This window comes from Urocitellus parryii, chromosome 7 (genome assembly GCF_045843805.1).
Source record: "Urocitellus parryii isolate mUroPar1 chromosome 7, mUroPar1.hap1, whole genome shotgun sequence".
Classification (NCBI taxonomy): Eukaryota; Metazoa; Chordata; class Mammalia; order Rodentia; family Sciuridae; genus Urocitellus; species Urocitellus parryii.
In genome coordinates, this window is record NC_135537.1 from 51,065,746 (window position 1) to 51,089,421 (window position 23,676).

Sequence of the window (23,676 nt, forward strand, 5' to 3'; positions counted from 1 at the left end):
AACAGGTTCATTTAATACCATCTGAGAGAAACAGAAAGGTACTGCTGATGTGATTATATTTGAGATGGACTTTTGACATAAGGAGAAGCTCATGTTTATTTCTAGCAATTTCCTAACATCCCTTTTTTCTGTACAATCAGACTGTCTCTTAATGGTCCCACAACACTCTACCTCTGCTGTTTTTTCTCTCTCAAGTCTTCAACTTTGATGTGCTCTGCCTTCCTTCTTTACTTATCCAATTCCTACTGACCTCCAAAGGCCTAGTGCAGGCATTTTCTCATACATAAAATCCAGGAAGATTTTCCAAGTAGCAAACACCAACTGAAAATATACCAGAAGCTATATATTGGAAAGTTGAAAGACACATAGGACTTGACAGAGTATGAAAGTGCTTAGGGAATGGTGTATTATTGTGTATGCTAAGAGGGTAACTAGTTTACTAACAAGAATTCACTGGCTCTATGACCTCAGGCAGATGCCCTATCCTCCTTTTTCCTCAGTATCCTTAGCTATAAAATGGAGGCTTATCCTTATGGTCATGACACTTCCTTTCAGTTCTGAGATTATGACTGTGATCTCCAGGAATAATTCTGATCACATTTTTTATGTATCCAGGACTTCCAAACATGCTGTCAAAACTTTCTTTATGAAATATATGAGTCAAAGATCACTAATCAATGGCAGCAGTATCGAAGAGTGTCATTTCTGTGCCATTACAAATGCCATATATTCCTACCCTAGATTTTGGAAATATATAGGTCACAGGTTCACTGACATAAATTCAGCTGTCATGTTATCATGTTACTACTTTGGTTACCTCCCTTAACTCTAAAAATAGATCATTAGTGGGTCTTTCTCTGCACTCTTACTTTCATGGCAGTGAGGAATTAGAGGGAAGGTGGAATACAGATACTAAACATTAAGATTAAAGAAACACTACCTATGGGAAACAAAATGCATGAATTAGGGAATATAAAAAGTGAAACCAAAATAATTAATGAAGTTATACCTACATCATTGTAGTTGTAATCACTGAGGAATTTTTAAAAGGTATAAACAGACATCAGATTATGAAACGCCATACTTTATTTTAAAACCTTAGACTACAAATTGTTGACAGCTATTTGCAAAAGCCAGAAAGGCATTTTGTAGATATCTACTATTCATTTTCAGTTTCCTTATTTTGTATTAGTTGTATTTTTGGTTTCAGTCAAAAGAACCAACTCTGGCTACATTGAAGCAAAAAGCTAATATATTGAAAGAACACTAGTTTATCTCATAGAGTCCAAGGAATGTAAAGCATGCAGAGAGACCAGATTAATTCCAGAGAATTTAGCAGTAGAACTCCATGTACCTTCTCATCACAAAATTTCCTTTATTCTGACTTTATTTCCTGTGCCTTCCAACTTCCCTCCTGAACCGCCCAATTTTCATTCCTAGGAAACAGCACCTATTGGACACAACTTGGGTCAAATGTTCCACTTTGGCACAATGAACTATAATGAAAAACTTTTTTCCAAGAGTGACATATTATGAACATAGCAACCAGAGGCCCAGCCTTACAAAATAAATACCAATTCCTGAGAAGGGGAAGTGTTTGGATCTAGGAAGTCACTTCATCTACTGCATATGATTTTTTTTCCTGCTGTAATTTTTACCTCTTCCTTCCTGTAACCCCACTTCAGTTATCAAAAACTACATATCACTGTATAAAATGATATCTTGGGTGAGCTAAAAATGGCTTTCCAGGGATATATAATTTATGTAAAATTAAACAGTGAAGGCAGAAAAATAATCTTTTGTTATTCCATAAGTCAAAATATAAGCAATTCAATTTGATTGTGGATACTATGTAGAAGTATCCATAAGCTTAACTAAAAAATTTCAAATAGAGGGAGTAGCCATCAATATGGTCTGTGATAATGCAGGAACTTTCACTTTGACCAACCACAGGATATTCTTCATTGATTACTACAGCTACTTAGTTATTTCTTGAAAGTAAAATGTAGACATTTGTCAATAACAGATATTCTAGAAGATAAAGCATGCAGTATGATAGTCTGTTGTGCTTCACTCAATAATCTGTGAAGAAAGTTCTTCTTGATGAGTGAAGTGGCCCATGGCAGTAATCCTAGCAGTTCCAGGGGCTGAAGCAGGAGGATCACAATTTTGAGTCCAGCCTTAGCAACTTAGCAAGGCCCTAAGCCTGTCTTAAGATAAAAAATAAAAATGGCTAGGGATGTAGTTTGGTGGTTAAGTCCTTTTGGGTGCAATCCCCAGTACTAAAAAATAAAAAGTTCTTCTTGAACAATTTCAATGATCTTTTCCAGATCTTTATACTACTTTTAACTGTGGTATCTATATGCTCTTACTTCCAAGAAGTTTAATTTTCCTTGGCTTCCTACATACTGAACTATATCTCATTACAGGAATTTTTTTGCTACCACCTGCAGCCCCATCCATAACTAAGAAAAATATTACAAGGTTTTTTCCTTCCTTTGTTTTTCTCTTACCTTACTAACTTAAGTAAGTGAAAGATATAATTGCCATCTGAGGTCAAGACTGCCAAGTGTATCCTGAAAACTACAAAAACTTAGTACCCTGTTTCTATAGAATTCAATTTTTATGTTTCTTCATACTGAAAGTAAAATATCTCTCAAACCAAAACCATCATTATGCTATAGGTTATCTTTCTACATTCATTTTGAAGTTACCACTATCAATTTTTCCCACTCTTGGTACTGCTCCAAAGACCGAGAAATCATGTTAATAATCTTTAAATCCAATTGCACATCTCTAGTGATGAACAGTCCTGTACAGCCGTCTGAATCTTGCGATTTAATTATCAAAGAATGGCTTTCCTGATAACCTTCGTTTTCACATTAACAATTCTAGCAGGCCTAATATATTGTATCATTTGTGATAAACTGTTCCCAGATGGGGGAAAAACACGTTAAAGAATTTAGGGGTTTCTACCATCAAGGATTTCTGAATTAAGTAGGACAGACAGATAAAAGTTCAGTGTTCTATCTTTCCACTCTTCAAATCAATTGTCATCCCTTAAAGCTCTGCTAATTCTGGAAACAATCAATAACCCATTAGAACTAGCTCAAGCTGGTGAGGACTACATGTCCCATGATGCAAAGCAGGAGTGCGGTCCTACGTTGTCCATAGTTCCTGCTGGGTCTTGAAATCTAATCACCTGCGGGGCAAACTAGGTATCGTAGCTCCTTTTCTCAGAAGTTTACTTCGGAAAATTAAAGATAGGGTTGAGAGTGTGGATGTCCTGTCACAAGATTAGATTTAACCCATCTACTAGAGAACCAGCAGCAGACAGCTCCACCCGCGCCTCCGGGGGCGGTGCCTGTGGTGACGTCACTTCCGGGACCGGCGTCCCACGCCAGCCCCTCCCTCCACCTCTCCTGGGTCCTGGGCCCAGTGGCCCGGCCGAGGCTGGAGCGGCTAGGAGCCACTACTTTCTGGGCGGACGGTCACGTGAGGCAGCTCAGTGCTGTGGGAGGAGGCGAGAAGCTGAAGTTAGGAAGAGTCCAGTTTAACCGTCACCGGGAAGCACGCTCGAGCAAGATCACCGAGTGCGCTGAGGTAGGGAGTGGGCGGCGGGCGCTGTCCTGGTCTCTCTTGCGAGTGACACCTGCACCCTGGACAACTGGCGGGTGGCGCCTGAGGGTGGAGAGACGCCTTAGAGCCCCCTCCCCCCGCGCTCCAACCCCTTATTGGTCAGTACAACCCTGACTCCTCGGCGTCCCTGGGAGGCTCTGGTCGCGCGCGCACCAGGCGGCAGAGGCGGGAGGGTCTGGGGTCGCCAGGTACCTCCAAGAGCTGCAAATCTTACTACCCACGGAGCCAAAAGCCCTAAGACCCGCGCAGACCCGGTGCTAGAGTAGATCGTCCCCAGGTTCTTCCCTCCGCCCACTCCTCTCACATACCAGGTTGCCCCGACCACCTCACCTGCCCGAGGTGAGACTGAGATGAACCTTCTAGGGAGCATCTCCAAGCAAGAACAAAAGTGAAGATGCTCTTAATGAGCACAAGAAGTCTTCCTAACGCTCGGGCAGTTCTCAGTTCTTTAGACGTCAGTGATTGTGTTGATATCTTTCTTTCCCCCAGCCTGGTGGCCTCAGGTAGCTCCCGCAAAAGGCAGGGCGATCCCACAGGCCTTGAGAAGGTTGAGATATCACACTTATTTACTTCTTTTTGGGTAGGTCATCAAGCGGAACCAAGGACCTGTGAATCAGCAGCTCAAGTTTCGAAATTCTTATAGTAGGGATGGTTGCCCAGAGCCACGTGCTGAGTTAAAAAAATCTTGTTTCAGCATCTTTACAAGTCCAGGGGACTCTTCCTACCTTTTTCACTAGTGGATTTGCTTAGATGAAGTTGAGCAGGCAGATCCATTGTTGTTATGCATAGTCATTTTGTTGGTCTATAGATATTAAATTTCTTATGAGTTTGTTATTTAATAATGATAAAGCATTAAGTAGTGTTAGGATATTCTGATAAAAGAAATACTGGTTCTTTGGATGAAACACATTACAGAGTATGAGTTTTAAAGATTTGTTAAGTACTCTAATTTTATTACAAAGCAAGATTATAGGTGACCTGAAAAAATGTGAAACAAACTTTAATCTTGTTGAATATAAGTTTAATATTCTTTGGGTTTTATTTAATTTATTTGATCGAGTTTATTCTTAAAATACATTCTATCCTGGGTTTTATAAAATATTATTTTAAGAGTTGTAGTTACCACACAGCATCTAAGCTTCTGACTCAATATCATTACTCTGTAAGTTCTTAGAATTTCACTAATTAAATCAAAGGTAATGTGTCTAAACACCCCCCTTCTTTCCTTTTTTCTTATACTATATAAAGTACTTAAAGTATTATTAGGATGAAAAGCCTACAATACAGCTTCAGGAAGGTCTTTACTATTCTTTCTCCTTTAATTCTTATTGGGGTGGGGGTGCTGGGGATCAAGTCAGAGTAAAATGAACATTACAGAAATACTTCACCAGAAAATAAATAAGAAAAATGGATGAAATGTAGCATGAGGGTTAAGAAAGGGGATATGGAGTGGTTTTGCTCTCTTTACCTTGAGAACAAGAGTCCTTAGAGAATTGAGATCAAAGGAAATGTTTTGAGGTGTACTTTCAATTCAGTTAAAATGAAAGTGTCACAAAATTGAAAAGAACATTTTGCTTTCTTTGGGATTATGCTCCAGTTAAGACTAAACTATCAATATGTCCTTCTCATTTTTTAGACAGTGAATTCCTAAGAAGAAAATAATGGATTGCATATTAGTTGTTCTCTGAGTATTTGGACTCAACAGTGTACAAGTTTATTGCAAAGGCCAAAAGAGAATGGCAACTCCTTATGTCCCAGTTCCTATGCCCATAGGAACCTCTGCTTCCAGTTTTACAACCAACAGAAATCAAAGGAGTTCTTCATTTGGCAGTATCTCAACAAGCTCAAACTCTTCCAAAGGCCAATTAGAAGATTCAAATATGGGTAATTGTAAACAGACAAGTGTGCCTGATCATATGGATAGTACTTCGTCTGTCTGTAACAGTCCTCTCGTTAGGACTAAATTTACAGGTACAGATTCATCCATTGAGTATTCTACTAGACCAAGAGAAATTGAAGAACAAAGTCGTGAAACAGTGAATTGGGAAGATAGACCATCTACACCTACTATACTGGGTTATGAGGTAATGGAAGAAAGAGCCAAATTTACTGTAAGTATTGATCTCTACTACACACCAGTAGAAAGTAAAAAATTGATTAATCTGTGTATTTAAACTACTGTTAATTAGTCTAAATTATTATACTTATAATTTCTTGAATACAAAATTTTTTATGATTTTTATACCACTAAGTTTTGTCATGTTATAGTAAACTTTTGTTTTACTCTAATGAATTTTCACAAACCTGACACACCTGTGTAACTGGCATATCAATCAAGAAATAGAACATTATTAGCATCTGAAAAGCCTCTCATGGTCTCTGTTAGTAACCATAGGCCCAACACTTTTCTGGTAGCCTAGGTTAACTTTGCCTGTTTTTGAACTTTACGTAAATGGAATTGTTGAGTATGTACCCTGTTGGGTCTGGTCTCTTCAGCATTATGTTTGTGATTTTGTCCTTGATCTTGCAACAAATGTTGGTAGCTCCTTTTTATTACACATAGTGTTCCTTTATGTGAATATGCCACAATTTTTTTTTTTTTTAGGTTCTTTCAAACACTTCCGATGTAAACAGTTTAGTACTTGTCACTTGATAAGAGCATACATTTTTGTTTACTATCTATCTAGGACTAAATTGCTTGTTCCTGTGCCCAACTTTAGAAGATATTAATGGACAGTGTTGTAGAGTAGTTGTACATATCTGTATTATAAGCAGTGTATCTGATTTCTAATTGTTCTACACCTTCCCACATGTGCTTTTCCCATCATTTTCTTTTTACCTATTCTGGTTTGTGTAAAATAAAACATTGTAGTTTGAATGTTTTTAATGACTAATTTAAAGATTGTTAAAAATTTTCTTGGCCATTTGAATATTATTTTGTTCCTTTTTCTTTGGGGAAGTCTTCTCCATTTTTATAACTGAAAGATCTTAATTTGAGTCTAATTTATTAATATTTTCTTTTATGGCTAGCACTTTTTGAAACTTTACCTACTGCAAAGATATAAGTATATTGTTGCATGTATTTTTCTGTAAGCTGTTTTTACTGGGCCTTTAACATTTAGATTTGCAAACTGTCTGGAATTGATTTTTGTCTGGTCATTTTTGTTTTTTTCTATATGGAATCAATTAATCAGGCTTATGTTAAGAAGACCACTCTTGCTCTCTGCCTCTACAGTTTTGCTTGCATCATAAATCACATGACCATAAATGTACGGGTTGGCTTCCGTATTCTGTTTTCCTATTTTTACTAATTCCATAATACTAATTAGTGATTCTTTATAATAGTTCTTGATACTCAATAGTTTTAAGTACTCTAGTTTTATTATTATCATCATTATGGATCACCTTGGACATTCTTGGCTCTTTGCATTGAGATTTTGTTAAGTCTATAAATAAACCTGGGGGATAACAGACAACTTTACAATAGGGAGTCCTCAGATCTATGAACATATCCATTGACTTTCATTTCTTCTAATAACGTTTTGTAGATTCAGTGCAGAAGTATTTCTTCTTTTGGTTAGATTCAGTGCAGAAGTGTTTCTTATTTTGGTTAGATTGATGCTCTTGTAAGAGATATTTTTTTTATTTGTTCATTACTGATTTGTATATTTTGACCTTTTATGTTTATGTATTTGAACCTATATATGTTTATGTATATCCATCAACCTTGCTAAACTCACTTATGAGGTCAAAATTTGTTTCTTTGGATTTTCTTGCAGTAAAATTTTACGTAAATTTATGCCAGGATAAGAGGGCATCTAGGAAAATGTATTGACATTATTTACAAAGAGACAGCTTTAGAATTATAAAACTGGTGATATGTTGGGGAATCTGCCTGGAACTATCTCTTTTGGAAGGCAGTTTTAGAAATTATAATAAACTGATGGCTCATTTCTTTACATTGTCTTCCCTTCCTTATGAAACAATGAGCATTCATTGAGGTGATACTGTGGTGTAAATGTTTGTGTCCCCAAAATTTTGTTGAAAACCTAACCTCTAAGATGACAGCAGTAAGAAGCAGGGCCTTTGTGATTAGATCATGGGGGCAGAGCCCTCATGAATAGGATTAGTCCCCTTACAAAAGAGAGAGCTGCCTTGTGTGTCCTCTGAAGATACTACTATAAGACACCATCTCTGAACCACAGAGTAGGTCCTCGCCAGACACCAAATTTGATAGCTTCTGGAAGTTGGACTTCCTAGTCTCTAAAACTATGAGAGACAATTTATATTATTCATAAGCCATCCGGTTTTGATGTGTTGTTAATAGCAGCCCAAATGGACTAAACAGGTGACATGTGCGAAAATGCAAATTTGCAATCTTATTTAAAGCAGTGATACATAAAGGCTTTTTTATAATATAGAGGAAGACAGATTAGTCATGTTCATTCATTCGCTGACTCACCATTGTTTGATTACCTATTATGTGCCAGATACTGTTCCTGGTAATCATGGTATAGCAACATGAAAGAATAATTAAAAAGTAAATAAAAAGACTGCTGGTATGTCACTTGGTGATAAGTGATGAGAAACAGAAGAGGAATGACAAGGAATTTCCCTGAAGCTGGGGTTAGGATTTAAATAGGGTTGTCACTCTTGGCCTCATAGAAAAGATGTTACTATTAACAGGGAGTGAGAAATGAAACTATCTGGGGAAAGAGCTTTCCATACAGATGAGAGGTCTACAGAGACCCTTATGGCTGACAGCAGAGTAAACAACAGAGGAGAGATAAAGGAAATGAGATAACTGGGAAAGGCAGGGCAGTGTGACAAGGATTAGTTACATTGTATAGGCTGTTATAAGGATTTTGGATTTCATTGTACATAAAATGAAGGTGTTTTGAAAAGGTGTTTTTTTGAGGAGATGGGGTTATGTGTTTATTTATGTATTTATTTTTTGGTTTTGTGATGCTGGGGACTGAACCTAGCATGCTGTGCTCTACCACTGAGCCACATCCCCAGTTTTGTGTGTGTATATGTGTAAATTGTGTTTAGGGGAGAAGTCTGGGTTGCAGATACCAAGCTTGGGAGGGAGCCTTAGATTTACAAAATAATTTTTTCCAAGAACTTTATTTTTTTTTAATTAGGAGTTGAACTCAGGAGTGCTTACAACTGAGCTACATCCCTAGTCCTTTTAATTATGTTTGTCTTGCTTATTTTGAGAGAGGGTCTTGCTAAATTGCTGAGGCTGGCCTGGAATTTGCTGTCCTCCTACTTCAGCCTCTCAAATTGCTGGGATTATAGGCGGGCACATGACTACAACTGTACCAAAGTGATCTTTTAACTGAAGACAGTATAGGACTGACTATTGAGATCTGACAATATATAGAGTATCAAGTGTTTCCAGAGATGTTTAAAAACAAAGTAATTAGGATGAGTGATGATTATGATTAGAAAAAAGGCCTTAAGGGCTTCTTCAGTGGTAATGTCTTTTGCTCTTGGTACTAGTTACATGGGTGTGTTCACTTATGAAATCAAATTGCATTCTTAAGGTTTATGTACTTTTCTATATATATTCTGTAATTTACTGTGTGCTCCTGTATAATTCACTTAAAAGATCAAACAAGGACTACATAAAAGATAGTACAAAGTTGTATACGTTGTTTTGAATAGCATAGTGGTAACTACTTTTAGAACGCAAAGTTTGAGTACATAGAGTTTTCATTGAAAGCATTACTTAAACAAGTAGAAAGGTAGAAAGAATGCTTTCTAGAAAAGAAAACACAAAGGTCTATGTCTTTCTAAAAGAATAGCAGTATTCAGGAGTCAGAGTAAGGAATAGCTTAGTTAAGGGACAGGGCAGTAGTTTCTAAAATAGGAAAATAAAGTCATGTGGATTTGTAAACATGAAGTTAATTTTTATCATTCATTAGTTATTCATACTAACTGAATTGGGACTGGGGATATGGCTCAGTGATAATAGTGCTTGCCTAGGGTATTTGGGAGGCCCTAGTACTGCAAAGGGGAAAAAATCAAATTAATTTATCTTTTTTTTTTTTGTCTTAATGAGTGAAAATAATGTTTCTTTTGTATCTCCATTGTGACTAGCTTAGGTCAGGACTTTTTGCAGACTTTAAAAGGGTATCTATTTAGGGATTTTTATTTTCTACTCTTATATTTTAGGAAGATAATTATTTCAAAGCAAAAGATGTATCCTTAACTCTTGCTACATTTTCCATTTAAAATCTGAAAATACAGTCTGTATGGGAGGGGAGGAAATCAAATAGTAAAAACAGTCTGCAGTCCTTAAATAAGGACTTATCTCTAGAGGAGAACTGGCTAGTCGATGTATGATGTGAATCACACTTGTGACTCACATTTGTAATTTTAGATTTTCTAGTAACTGAGTTAAAGAAAACACTGAAAAGAAACAGGTAAAATTATTTTAATAAGATATTTGATGCAATTTAATATGTCCCAAAATATTATCACCTCAATATGTAATCAGAATTTCAATAAAGATGTTTACATCTTTTTTCCCACTAAGTCTTTGAAATCAGGTGAGTATTTGCACTCAGAGTACATGCCAGTTTGGACTAGTCACATTTCAAATACTGAGTACACATGTGACTAAAGCATAACTCTAGAGAATTATTGCATAACAGATTTCAATAAAAGAATTACTCTTATTAAGAGTTCACTCATTCAACAAATACGTAAGTACTTATTTGTTACCTTAATACAGCCTATAGCACCAAAAACTACTAGATGTTTCTCTGTAATTTTCTTACATACTTCTTTATAATAAATTATAAAATTATACTTTTTTAAAAAATAGAATCTATATTTTTCTTGTTATACTCTTTTAAAAAAATATGTTGACTTGATTTAATTATGTTTTTCTATGCAATATCCTAGATCATTGTGCATAATTGTTATTATGTGCAATTTTGTAAACCTTTGATATGGGTTTTTAAGATTTCAAGCTTTTATTTCAGCCTTGAAAATTAAAGCAATATAGAACTTATTTGAATAATTAGCTGTATAGATTATTGGGTTTAGAAATTAAATTAGTTCAGAACACTTCTTTTTAAGCATTATTGATTATCAATTTTAGAATGCGTATGTTGGCATAAAACATTTTAGAGGCTGGTGAGTTCATTGTTATTACTGTGCACAGAGGAAGCCTTTGTCTCAAGTTTATCATCTTGATTTTCTTAAGGAAAAACTTTGGCTTTGGTATCTCCATTGATGATGATTATGTATTTTTGACTATCTAAATGGTTTCTCATTTTTTGGATAATAATTGTTACAGTTTGTTTTTTCAAGTTCAAGTTTTTAATATATTAGGTTTGAATACTTTTACTTTTTTTATCTACTTCTTTCTAACTTTCTGTAGGTGTATAAAATACTTGTAAAGAAAACCCCAGAAGAGAGTTGGGTAGTTTTCAGAAGATACACTGACTTCTCTAGGCTTAATGACAAAGTAAGTACTTTAATAAATCCCAACCTGCCTTTTCAATGGAGTTATCTGTTCCTTGCACTTCTATTATATTTTTATGTTTTTTCCTTGTTAATTATGTGATTCAAGTAAATCTTTACTAATTAATAAGAAAATTGTTTCATTTTACTATAATAGCCTTAAGTTCTATCTGTAATATATAAAAGTATTTATATAATCATGTAAGTTTGACAAAGATCTATATAATAAGATCACAACTTATAAAATCATTACTATAAGAGTAAACCAAAAAAGTATTTTAACATATTGCATTAGTGCTATTCCTGTCTCCTGTTATTATAAACCTTGTTTCTTAAAATCACACTTATTTATTATTTAGTAATTTAGGTGGGTTCAGCTTGATTTGCTTTTTAGTTTTAAGCAAACTCAAAATCAAGCTTTTGACTGGGCTAGGCTCTTATCTGGAGTCCCTGGGGAAGACTCAGCTTCCAGTTTTATTGAAATTGTGGGCAGAATTTAGTTTCTTGAAGATATTGGATTAAAGTCCCTGTTTCCTTGCTGGCTGACAGCCAAAGGTAATTCTTACCTCATAGAGACTACTTTCCATTCCTTGTGTGTCTTCAAAGCCAGCAACAGTAACACAAGTCCTTATGATTTGAATCTCTCCAACTTTCTCTTCTGCCACAAGCCAGAGAAGACACTGTATAAGTCTCAAGTTATGAAATTAGACTCAACCAGATAATCTACCTGTCTTAAGGTCAACTTATTAGTAACCTTAATTACAGCTGCAAAACACCTTTAGCTCTATAACATAACAAAATCACAAGAGCAATACCAGAGACAAAGGTCATAAAGCCATCTAGAATTCTGCCTACTACACATATGAAACAGGATAATAATGAATCTTGATATATTAAGAACCCTTAAAAATAAAAAGTGAGCCCAAAAGAAAAAATATACAAATGTTATGAACAAGGTAATTCATAGAAGAAATGTGAGTGACCAATAAATTCTGAAAAATTTACAACTACTTCAAGAAAAGAAAAATACAAAACTATTTCCCCTATCAAATTGAAAGACGTTTAAATGGTATCATTCAGCATTGAAAATGCAAATCTTCCTAAAGGACTCCATTAACTTTTGCATAATTTTGATGCAGTAATGAGATTTCTAGGAATCCTATGTAACCAGTCATGAATATGGGAAAGGCTTAGTTCTAAGTATATACAATATGCTAATATACTTAGCATATTGTTTATGGTGATTTTGTTTGTGTTCTATTTGTTTTTGATAACTAAAACTTAGAACCATCCTAAATTTCTCACAGTGAGGAATTAAGTAAATTGAAGTTAGAATGTAATAAAGAGCAGAGCTATCCACAAAGCTTGAAGGAAACCAGATGGGGTAGGTGGTGGGGCAATTGATATTTTGGAAGCCAAGAAAAAAAAAATCATTTTTTTACAAGAAGCAAGTGATTTATGATGCTTTTAAGAGGCCAAATAAGATAACCTTAGAACATCTGGAAATCATTCCCCAATTTTGACTGGTATTTAGTAGAGGAAGCTCTATTGGTCTTATTCTCTCTCATTTTCCATCCTCTCTTTACTCTTTTCAAGAACTACTCAAAACTTCAGAAGTTAATATATTCTTATAATGCTTTGTGCAGAGAATGTCGATTTATATGAGTTAGCAACTGCCTGCTAGAAAGTTTCTGCTGCTGTGAAAACCTCAGTTTAAATGAAAAAGTAAAATATAGAATGCTAAACTATTTTATCTTTTATTAATTGTGCTTACAATGCCCTTTTTTAGTACAGATTCAACATCTCTACTCTGAAAATCCAAATTGGAAAATGTTCCAAAAATTCTAAACTTTTACTGATATGACACTACAAGCAAAAAAATTCCACACCTGACTTCATATGGCAGGTCATAATCAAAGTGCAAAGTGCACTAAAAATATTATATAAAATTATCTTTAGGCTATATTTATGTAAGATATAAATACATATTTATATATGTATGTGAGACATAAATGAATTTTGTATTTATACATATAATTTCATATTTATACAAGATATCTCATTGTATATATGCAAGTATTCCAAAATATGAAAAAGTCTGAAGTCTGAACTACTTTTGGTCACAAACATTTTGATGTTTAACCTATGTGACAGAATATTTAAAGTTTATTTCTAATGTATTTCTACCATTTATCTGAATTTTCTTATTCCTGAGCTTCATATATTATGCGAATGAATTAAGATCCTATAATTCTGTGCTTCTATTGCTTCTTTAATAACTAAATAAAAAGAAGATAAAAGCAGTTCATCAGTTATCAGATACTTAAATGGAATTCTTAGGGTTCTTACAAAATTGTCATTTTGTCACTCAAACTAATTTCAAACATTTTCAGCTCAGAGCTATTTAATCCATTATAACATTATTTTTCTTTTCAGGACTCAACTATTATTTAGTGTTTATTTCTCTTTCTTCGTTTTTTTTATTGGTTGTTCACAACATTACAAAGCTCTTGACATATCATATTTCATACATTAAATTGAAGTGGGTTATGAACTCCCAATTTTTACCCCAAATGCAGATTGCAGAATCATATCGGTTACACATCCACAATTTTACATAATGCCCTATTAGTAATTGTTGTATTCTACTACTTTTCCTATCCCCTACTATCCCCCCTCCCCTTCCCTCACATCTTCTCTCTCTACCCCATCTACTGTAATTCATTTCTTTCCTTGTTTATTTTCCCATTCCCCTCACAACCTCTTATATGTAATTTTGTATAGCAATAAGGGTCTCCCTTCATTTCCATGCAATTTCCCTTTTCTCTCCTTTTCCCTCCCATCTCATGTCTCTGTTTACTGTTAATCTTTTCTTCCTGCTCTTCCTCCCTGCTCTGTTCATAGTTGCTCTCATTATATCAAAGAAGACATTTGGTATTTGTTTTTTAGGGAATGGCTAACTTCACTAAGCATAATCTGCACTAGTGCCATCCATTTCCCTACAAATTCCATGATTTTGTCATTTTTAAGTGCTGCATAATATTACATGGTGTATAAATGCCAGATTTTTTTTATCCATTCATCTATTGAAGGGCATCTGGGTTGGTTCCACAGTCTAGCTATTGTGAATTTTGCTGCTATGAACGTCGATGTGACAGTATCACTGTAGCATGCTCTTTTAAGGTCTTCAGGGAATAGTCCCAGAAGGGCAATAGCAGGGTCAAATGGTGGTTTCATTCCCAGCTTTCCCAGGAATCTCCATACTGCTTTCCAAATTGGCCGCACCAATTTGCAGTCCCACCAACAATGTACAAGTGTACCCTTTTCCCCACATCCTCACCAGCACTGGTTGTTGTTTGCCTTCATAGTGGCTGCCAATCTTACTGGAGTGAGATGGTATCTTAGGGTGGTTTTGATTTTCATTTCTCTGACTGCTAGAGATGGTGAGCATTTTTTCATGTACTTGTTGATTGATTGTATATCCTCCTCTGAGAAGTGTCTGTTCAGGTGCTTGGCCCATTTGTTGACTGGGTTATTTGTTGTCTTATTGTCTAATTTTTTGAGTTCTTTGTATACTCTGGATATTAGGGCTCTGTCTGAAGTGTGAGGAGTAAAAATTTGTTCCCAGGATGTAGGCTCCCTATTTACCTCTCTTATTGTTTCTTTTCCTGAGAAAAAACTTTTTAGTTTAAGTAAGTCCCATTTGTTGATTCTTGTTATTAACTCTTGTGCTATGGGTGTCCTATTAAGGAATTTGGAGCCCGACCCCACAGTATGTAGATCGTAGCCAACTTTTTCTTCTATCAGACACAGAGTCTCTGATTTGATATCAAGCTCCTTGATCCATTTTGAGTTAACTTTTGTGCATGGCGAGAGAAAGGTATTCAGATTCATTTTGTTGCATATGGATTTCCAGTTTCCCAACACCATTTGTTGAAGATGCTATCCTTCCTCCATTGCATGCTTTTAGCCCCTTTATCAAATATAAGATAGTTGTAACTTTGTGGGTTAGTCTCTGTGTCCTCTGTTCTATACCATTGGTCCACCCTCCTGTTTTGGTACCAGTACCATGCTGTTTTTGTCACTATTGCTCTGTAATATAGTTTGAAATCTCGTATCGCTATACCACCTGATTCACACTTCCTGCTTAGAATTGCTTTTGCTATTCTGGGTCTTTTATTTTTCCATATGAATTTCATGATTGCTTTATCTATTTCTACAAGAAATGTCGTTGAGATTTTGATTGGCATTGCATTAAACCTATAGAGAACTTTTGGTAATATCGCCATTTTGATAATGTTAGTTCTGCCTATCCATGAACAGGGTATATTTTTCCATCTTCTAAGATCTTCTTCTACTTCTCTTTTTAGGGTTCTGTAGTTTTCATTGTATAAATCTTTCACCTCTTTTGTTAGGTTGATTCCCAAGTATTTAATTTTTTTTGAGGGTATTGTGAATGGAGTGTTTTTCCTCATTTCCGTTTCAGAAGTTTTGTCGCTGATATACATAAATGCCTTTGATTTATGGGTGTTGATTTTATATCCTGCCACTTTGCTGAATTCATTTATTAGTTCTAGTAGTTTCTTTGTAGACCCTTTTTGGGTCTTCTAGATATAGAATCATGTCGTCTGCAAATAGTGATAATTTAAGTTCTTCTTTTCCTATTTTTATGCCTTTAATTTCTTTCGTCTGTCTAATTGCTCTGGCCAGTGTTTCGAGAACTATGTTGAACAGAAGTGGTGAGAGAGGGCATCCCTGTCTTGTTCCAGATTTGAGAGGGAATGCCTTCAATTTTTCTCCATTCAGAATGATGCTAGCCTGAGGCTTAGCATAGATTGCTTTTACAATGTTGAGGTATGTTCCTGTTATCCCTAGTTTTTCTAGAGTTTTGAACATAAAGGGATGCTATACTTTGTCGAATGCTTTTTCCTCATCTATCGAGATGATCATATGGTTCTTATTTTTAAGTCTATTGATGTGGTGAATAACATTTATTGATTTCCGTATATTGAACTAGCCTTGCATCCCAGGGATGAGTCCTACTTGATCATGGTGCACAATTTTTTTGATATGTTTTTGAATCCGATTCGCCAGAATTTTATTGAGGATTTTTGCATCTAGGTTCATTAGAGATATTGGTCTGTAGTTTTCTTTCTTTGAGGTGTCTTTGTCTGGTTTCAGAATCAGGGTGATGTTGGCCTCATAGAATGAATTTGGAAGAGCTCCCTCTTTTTCTATTTCCTGAAATAACTTGAAAAGTATTGGTATTAATTCTTCTTTAAAGGTTTTGTAAAACTCCGCTGTATACCCATCCATCCGGTCCTGGGCTTTTCTTGGTTGGTAGTCTTCTGATTGCTTCTTCAATTTTATCCATTGATATTGGTCTGTTCAAATTGTGTGTATCCTCCTGACTCAGTCTGGGCAAATCATATGACTTAAGAAATTTATCGATGTCTTCACTATCTTCTATTTTATTGGAATATAGGTTTTCAAAATAATTTCTAATTGTCTTCTGTATTTCTGTAGCATCTGTTGTGATATTGCCTTTTTCATCCCGTATGTTAGTAATTTGAGTTCTCTCTCTTCTTCTCTTTGTTAGCATGGCTAAAGGTCTGTCGATCTTATTTATTTTTTCAAAGAACCAACTCCAACTTTTAGTTTTGTTAATTTTTTCAATAGTTTCTTTTGTTTCAATTTCATTGATTTCCACTCTGATTTTAATTATTTCTTGCCTTCTGCTACATTTGCTGTTGTTTTGCTCTTCCTTTTCTAGGGCTTTGAGATGAAGTGTGAGCTCATTTATTTGTTGTTTTTTTCTTTTTTTGAGGAATGACCTCCAGGCGATGAATTTCCCTCTTAAAACTGCTTTCATTGTGTCCCGTAGATTCCGATATGTTGTGTCTGTATTTTCATTTATCTCTAAGAATTTTTTTATTTCCTCCTTTATGTTTTCTGTAACCCATTGATCATTCAGTAACATATTGTTCATTTTCCATGTGATGTAGGATTTTTCCTTCCTTCTTTTATCATTGATTTCCAGTTTCATTCCATTATGATCAGATAAAATGCATGGTATTATCTCCACCCCTTTATATTTACTGAGGGTTGCCCTATGGCATAATATATGGTCTATTTTTGAGAAGGATCCATGTGCTGCTGAGAAAAGAGTATATCCATTTGATGATGGTTGATATATTCTATATATGTCAGTTAAGTCTAGGTTGTTGATTGTGGTATTGAGTTCTATAGTTTCTTTATTCAACTTTTGTTTGGAGGATCTGTCCAATGGTGAGAGAGGTGTGTTGAAGTCACCCATAATTATTGTGTTGTGGTCTATTTGATTCTTGAACTTGAGGAGAATTTGTTTTATGAATGTCACAGCACCATTATTTGGTGCATAAATATTGATAATTGTTATGTCTTGTTGGTGAATGTTTCCTTTTAACAGTATATAATGTCCTTCCTTATCCCTTTTGATTAACTTAGTCTTGAAGTCGATTTTATTCAATATGAGGATGGCCACCCCTGCTTGCTTACGAGGACTGTGTGCGTGGTATATTTTTTCCCATCCGTTCACCTTCAGCCTGTGTATGTCTTTTCCAATCAGATGTGTCTCCTGAGGCAGCATATTGTTGGATTTGTTTTTTTAATCCATGATACCAGCCTATGTCGCTTTATTGGAGAGTTTAAGCCATTAACATTTAGAGTTACTATTGATATATGGTTTGTACTTCCAGCCATGTTTGATTATTTATCCTTTTTTTTAATTTAGTTTGTTTCTCCATGATTATCTTTCCCCTCGCCCTCTGTCGTCACCAAGGCACTTCCCACTGATGGTTTTGGTTATTGTTTTTCATTTCTTCCTCGTGTAGTGTTTTGCTCAAAATGCTTTGCAATGCTGGTTTTCTGGCTGCAAATTCTTTTAACTTTTGTTTATCATGAAAGATTTTTATTTCGTTGTCATACCTGAAGCTTAATTTTGCTGGATACAGAATTCTTGGTTGGCATCCATTGTCTTTCAGTGTTTGAAATACATTGTTCCATGACCTTCTTGCTTTCAGCGTCTGTGATGAAAAATCCGTTGTTAACCTTATTGGTTTACCCCTGAATGTAATCTGCCTCCTTTCTCTTGTAGCTTTTAATATTTTCTCTTTGTTCTGTATATTGGATATCTTCATAACAATGTGTCTTGGCGTTGGTCTACTGTGATTTTGTGTGCTCGGTGTCCTGTATGCATCTTCAATTTGTATATCTATTTCCTTTTTTATTTCTGGAAAATTTTCTGTAATTATTTCATCCAGCAGGTTACTCATTCCCTTGGTTTGAATCTCTGTACCTTCTTCTATCCCGATGACTCGTAAGTTTGGTTTTTTTATGTTATCCCATAACTCTTGGATGTTTTTCTCGTGATTTTTTACCAGCCTTTCTGAGTTGGCTAGACTCTTTTCAAGATGATATATTTTGTCTTCATTATCTGAAGTTCTGGCTTCTGCGTGCTTCACTCTGTTAGTGATACTCTCAATTGAGTTTTTAATTTGGTTTATCGTTTCCTTCATTTCTAGAATTATTGTTTGATTATTTTTTATAATCTCTATCTCCTGATAAAGATGCTTAACTTCTTCTTTTATCTTTTTATGTAATTCATTCTCAATGTGTTCTTTTGCTGCTTGAATTTGCTGTCTCGTATCCTCTTTAAGGTTCCATTCCATCTGACTAAGGTATTCCTTGAGTTCTTTATATGACCATTTTTCTGATGACTCTAAGTCCTCCTGAATATTTAGGCTGTCCTGCATTGTTTGTACTCCTTTTCTTCCTTGCTTTTTCAAGCTGCTCATGTTACTTCTTGTTCTGTTTGACTGCTGAGTTACTGTTTACTCCTATAAATTTATTTGATGCTTGGGAGGAAAGGTATTAGAAGGGAAAGGAAGAAGTCACTAAAGAGAATGAGAGTAAGCAGGTAGAATTCAAGGAAGGGGGAATAAGAAAATTGAAAAGAAATGAAAAGACAAAAGAAGAAAAAAAAATAGGAAATAAAAAAAGAAAAAAAATTTAAATAATAATAATAAAATTAAAATTAAAATTAGAAGAAAAAAATTTTTAAAAAAATTTAAAAAACAACAAGAAAGAAAAATGAAAATGAAAAGAAAAAAAAACAAATCAAAAAAAAGAAAAAAAAACTAAAAAATGCAGTCTTAGAATTTGATTAACTTCTCTTTCAGTAGGTGGCGCTGTGCCCACCGGGCCAAGCTTATCCTGTAAATACGCGGGAACCAATCACTGTGCAGCAGCTCCCCCTCCCAGACTGGGCGAGTCTCCAATCCTGAGTGCCTAGGGCCTCCTCTTGTGTCTAGTCACTTCCCCACTTTTCCTCTAGCCAGGCCCCTCTCACCGGTGCCGCTCACCACAATACTGGCTACACACCAGGTCTGCTGCTCCCGGGAGCCCTGTTTTCATGAACAACTGGGCACACTCTCCCTGTTTGCCATTCCCTCAGACCCTAAGTTTGTAGAGCTTGGGGCTGAGAATCCTCACCTAATTTTACTTGCCCTCCGGTAGCCACACCCCTGGTAGCTGGTGCAAGAGACCTCAGTTTTCAGCACTGGTGGGAGCGGTAGCCGGGAGTTCCGCCCAGCGGGTCCCATGCTACTTCTGATTCCCTCCGTCTGGCTATCGCGTTTACGGGAGAGCTGGGAGGGGCCCTTAAGGTTTCCCCGATGTGTGGAGAGGGAAGGCTAGGGGATTACACACCTGTAGCCGCAGGTTTCAATGAAATTATCTCCTCTGCTGCCGTCTGGTGATGTCAGTTCTCTGCCATGGTGGTATCTCTTGCAAATGGCGACAGTTCGTTTCCCTTTGCTGGGTGACCAATGCATCGGGTGGGTCCTTACTGTCTCTCCCAAGCCCCGTTTCAAACCTGTGGCCACTACCTATGAAGGCTCGGTAGGCATTTACCTCCGTAGGATCAGAAGGGCTGACCAGTTGTTTCAGCCAAATGGATTAGTGCTGAGTCGCAGCTGTTTGTCTGCAAGACGCAGGCGAACGGCGAACGGGAGCTTGAATTCAGCCGATCCGGGCTCAGTGTGTGTTCTGAGAGGCCCAGACTGCTCGCCCCAGATCCACGTCAGCTCAGCATTGCCTAGTGATCCTGAGCAAACAGAATTTAGAATGTTTACGACTCCCTATGACCTCACAGCTGAAGAGGTCAGAGACTTGATCTCTCCGCGCCCGCCGCCATGTTGCTACTTCTCTTTCTCTCTCTAGATTGACCTGTTTTGCTCAAAGGCTTGTCTTAGGGAAGCTGAGATTTAGGTAACTTAAACCATTAATAAATGTCTGTATCAATCTTAGTAGCAACCCTTATCCTCTGAGGATACATTCCAGGACTCCAGCAGATGCCTGATACTACAGATAGTACCAAACCCTATAAATATTGTTTTTCCTATTATAGACATAGCTATGATAAAGTTTTATAAATAAAGCATGGTAAAAACTTAATAAAAACTAATATAAAATAGCACAATTATGATTGTATACTATAATAAAGTTACATGCGTATGATCTCTTTCTCTCAAAATATCTTACTGTATTATACTCACTCTTCTGATGATTAAGTGAGATGATATTATGCTGACATTAGATGAAAATAAAATGAAGTAAATGAGATAGACATGGTTAGGTAGCATTAATCCACGATATGAGAGTTTCTTAAAAGTATTGTAATACCACAACAGTTGATACCATGAGGACTAACAAATAACTTAACAGGCAGGCAGGTGGCCTATAAAGGATGGATATGTTGGACAAAGAGTAGATTTGCACCTCGATGGAGCAGGATGGTGCAAGATTTCATCATGCTACTCAGAACAGCACATAATGTATATAATCTCATCTTGACTTTTCTCTCTTAAAATTTATAAATTTATATTCATGGAATTTCCCACTTAATATTTTTGGATCACAGTTGACTGTGGGAAATTGAAACCACAAAAAGGAAAACTGCAGATAGGGGAGGACTATTATAGATACCAGAAAGACCACTATCCATCACCTACTTTCATTGGCAGGATTCAAAAATGACAGTCTTTTATAAGATCAATCATGAAATGTTTATGAAACGAGTAGCTTGAGCTCAGCATTGTCCTAGAAATATTAGATGACATAGAAACTGTATAAATATGCTCCTGACTTTAAGGAGCCTGCATTTCTCATTTATAGTTGTGAAGAAAAAAGTAGCTAATTGAAGTTATGAAAATTTTTGAGCATAATTCAAATAACACTGGTTAGAAAGAAAAATTTCCTATAGTAAATTGAGAGGGCTCTTTTATTTTCCTTTCTGCTTATTTATTTATTTTTTAATTTCCTGAGTTATAGTCTTGCTTAGCTTCTCTGCTAAGTCAGTCAGAAGGCAAATTCCCAAACAAGTTCTAATGTGTATCTTTACCTGAATTGAGGTGACCAGGCAGAGTTATAGAGTAGGCTGGTGATTAATTGGTTACAGACATATAGCCATGAGAAGTGGGTGTTTCAGAACTCGGTATTTTTTTACTTACAAATCACAACAGCATGTCAAAGCTGAACACTTCTGTATGTAAAATGAGTATTTTCAGCCCAGTCCACAGAGCAAAGTGAGGGAAGGAGCAAAACCATCTTCAGTTCATTGTTAAAATGAACCAAGTTTATATAGAATATCAGGGCCAGACTTGGATATTACCCACATGTAATTAAACATACTTGTATAAATATAAAATGTTATATTTTACATTTTTTACTTAACGTTTTATCCTGTGTGGACTTTTTCCCTTTTATAGTTGTAATATTTAGCTTTAAATATAAAAATGTGAATGTTTATAGATTTATTTCATCCATTTATTGAACATATAGTATTGACTACTTTTTTTATAGCAGGCATGATGGTGGACATTGAGGATGCAGCCATATTAATTACAGTGTAGTAATGGTTCTGAATCTTAATGACACTTTGGACTTCCTGGGAAAGCTTTTTAAAATCATGGTGCCCAGGTCACACTCCAGCTGTCAGAAGCAGAACACAGTCATTCATACTTTTTTAAAACTCCTTGAAAGATTCCGGTGTGGAGGCAACATTTACTAAGAGAATCCCAAATTAAATAAGTATTATTTACATGTGATGAATACCATTAAAAAAACATATTAATAACTTGACAATGTGTGGCAGAATGTCTTTCCAAAAAAATGGCCACAGCAATGTCCTCAGTTCATATGCTTTTCCAGAATCTTGCCAAGGTCTGTTAAGAAATATAATCTACTTCCCCCTTCATTTGAACCTGAATGAAACAATAGAAGACAGCAGAAATTATGCTCTATGACTTTAAAGGTTGGATCATATGAAGTATATAATTTCATCTTGACTTTCTCTCTTGAGATGCTCCCCTTTGAAGTCTAACCTTCATGCTGTGAAAAAGTCCAGGCCATCTAAAGAGGCCATTGCTAGGCTTATGGCTGATAGCCCTAGCTAAGGTTTCAACCAACAACCAGTATCATACATGTGTATGACAATTCCAGCTTCCAGCTTTTAAATCTCCCAGGTGTGGCCCCAATTCATTGTAGAACAGAGATAAGTCATCCTCACTGTACCTTGTATGAATGAATTACAGGCACACTGATTCCATGAGTTTAATAAATAATTTTTTTTAACCACTAAGTTATGAGATTATGTGCTACACAGTTAAAGTAACTTGAACAGTGTGTAAATCTTCCCTAAGGAAGTAAATTTTAAGCTAAATATTTAGAAAAATAGACCATAAACCAAAATATAAAAGTTAAAGCTATAAACTTTTAAGAAGAAGATCTTTGCAGCCTTGGAATGAGCAAAAACTTCCCATGATCTAAAAGCATAAGCCATAAAGAAAAAATGGGGGAGAGTCAGGATGTATGTGGGTATGGTTTGTTTGTTTGTTTTTATGGTAGGGATGCAACCCAGGACCTGAAACATGCTAGGTAAGCACTCTACCACTGAGCTACATCCCCAACCCTAAAAGGAAAAATACACAAATTAGATAACATTAAAATGTAAAACATCAGCTCTGGTAAGACTGTCAAAATGAAAAATCAAGCCAAGTCTGAGGGAAATATTTGTAATACAAGTACTTGTATGTGGATTATATATAAAGAACTCCTGGCACTTACTAAAAAGACAACCCAATATTTTAAAAGGGGGATGTGCTAGAAAGATTTTAATAGCTAATTCACCAGGAAGATATATGCATATAAATAAGAAAATGAGAAGATATTCCACATTGCTATCAATAAAGAGGGGCAAATAAAGAAATGTAATAAAGAAATACCACATTGAAATACTGCACACTCACTGGAATGGCTGATATTAAACAGATGGACAGTGCCAGGTTCAAGCAAGAATGTGGAGCAACTGGAACACATTTGTACACAGGACTGGTAAAAATCAAGAAGAGAAATAAGGCACAAAAAACTTAGCTGAATTTCATTATTTCTTCATGAATAATTTCATATAATGAACAAAATATACTTTCTAGAATTAATATAATTCAACTAAACATTGTA

General features: G+C 35.7%; 1 protein-coding gene across 1 annotated transcript in view; it reads left to right on the forward strand.

Moving 5' to 3' along the window:
* Window positions 1-3,428: 3,428 nt before the first annotated feature.
* Window positions 3,429-23,676, forward strand: part of Snx16 (sorting nexin 16) — a 38,663-nt gene continuing 18,415 nt past the window's right edge. The window contains exons 1-3 of the mRNA XM_026384749.2: window positions 3,429-3,603; window positions 5,276-5,750; window positions 11,036-11,122. Coding sequence (XP_026240534.1) covers window positions 5,376-5,750; window positions 11,036-11,122 — 462 coding nt within the window. The 5' untranslated portion in view covers window positions 3,429-3,603; window positions 5,276-5,375. The remainder of the gene's footprint in view (window positions 3,604-5,275; window positions 5,751-11,035; window positions 11,123-23,676) is intronic.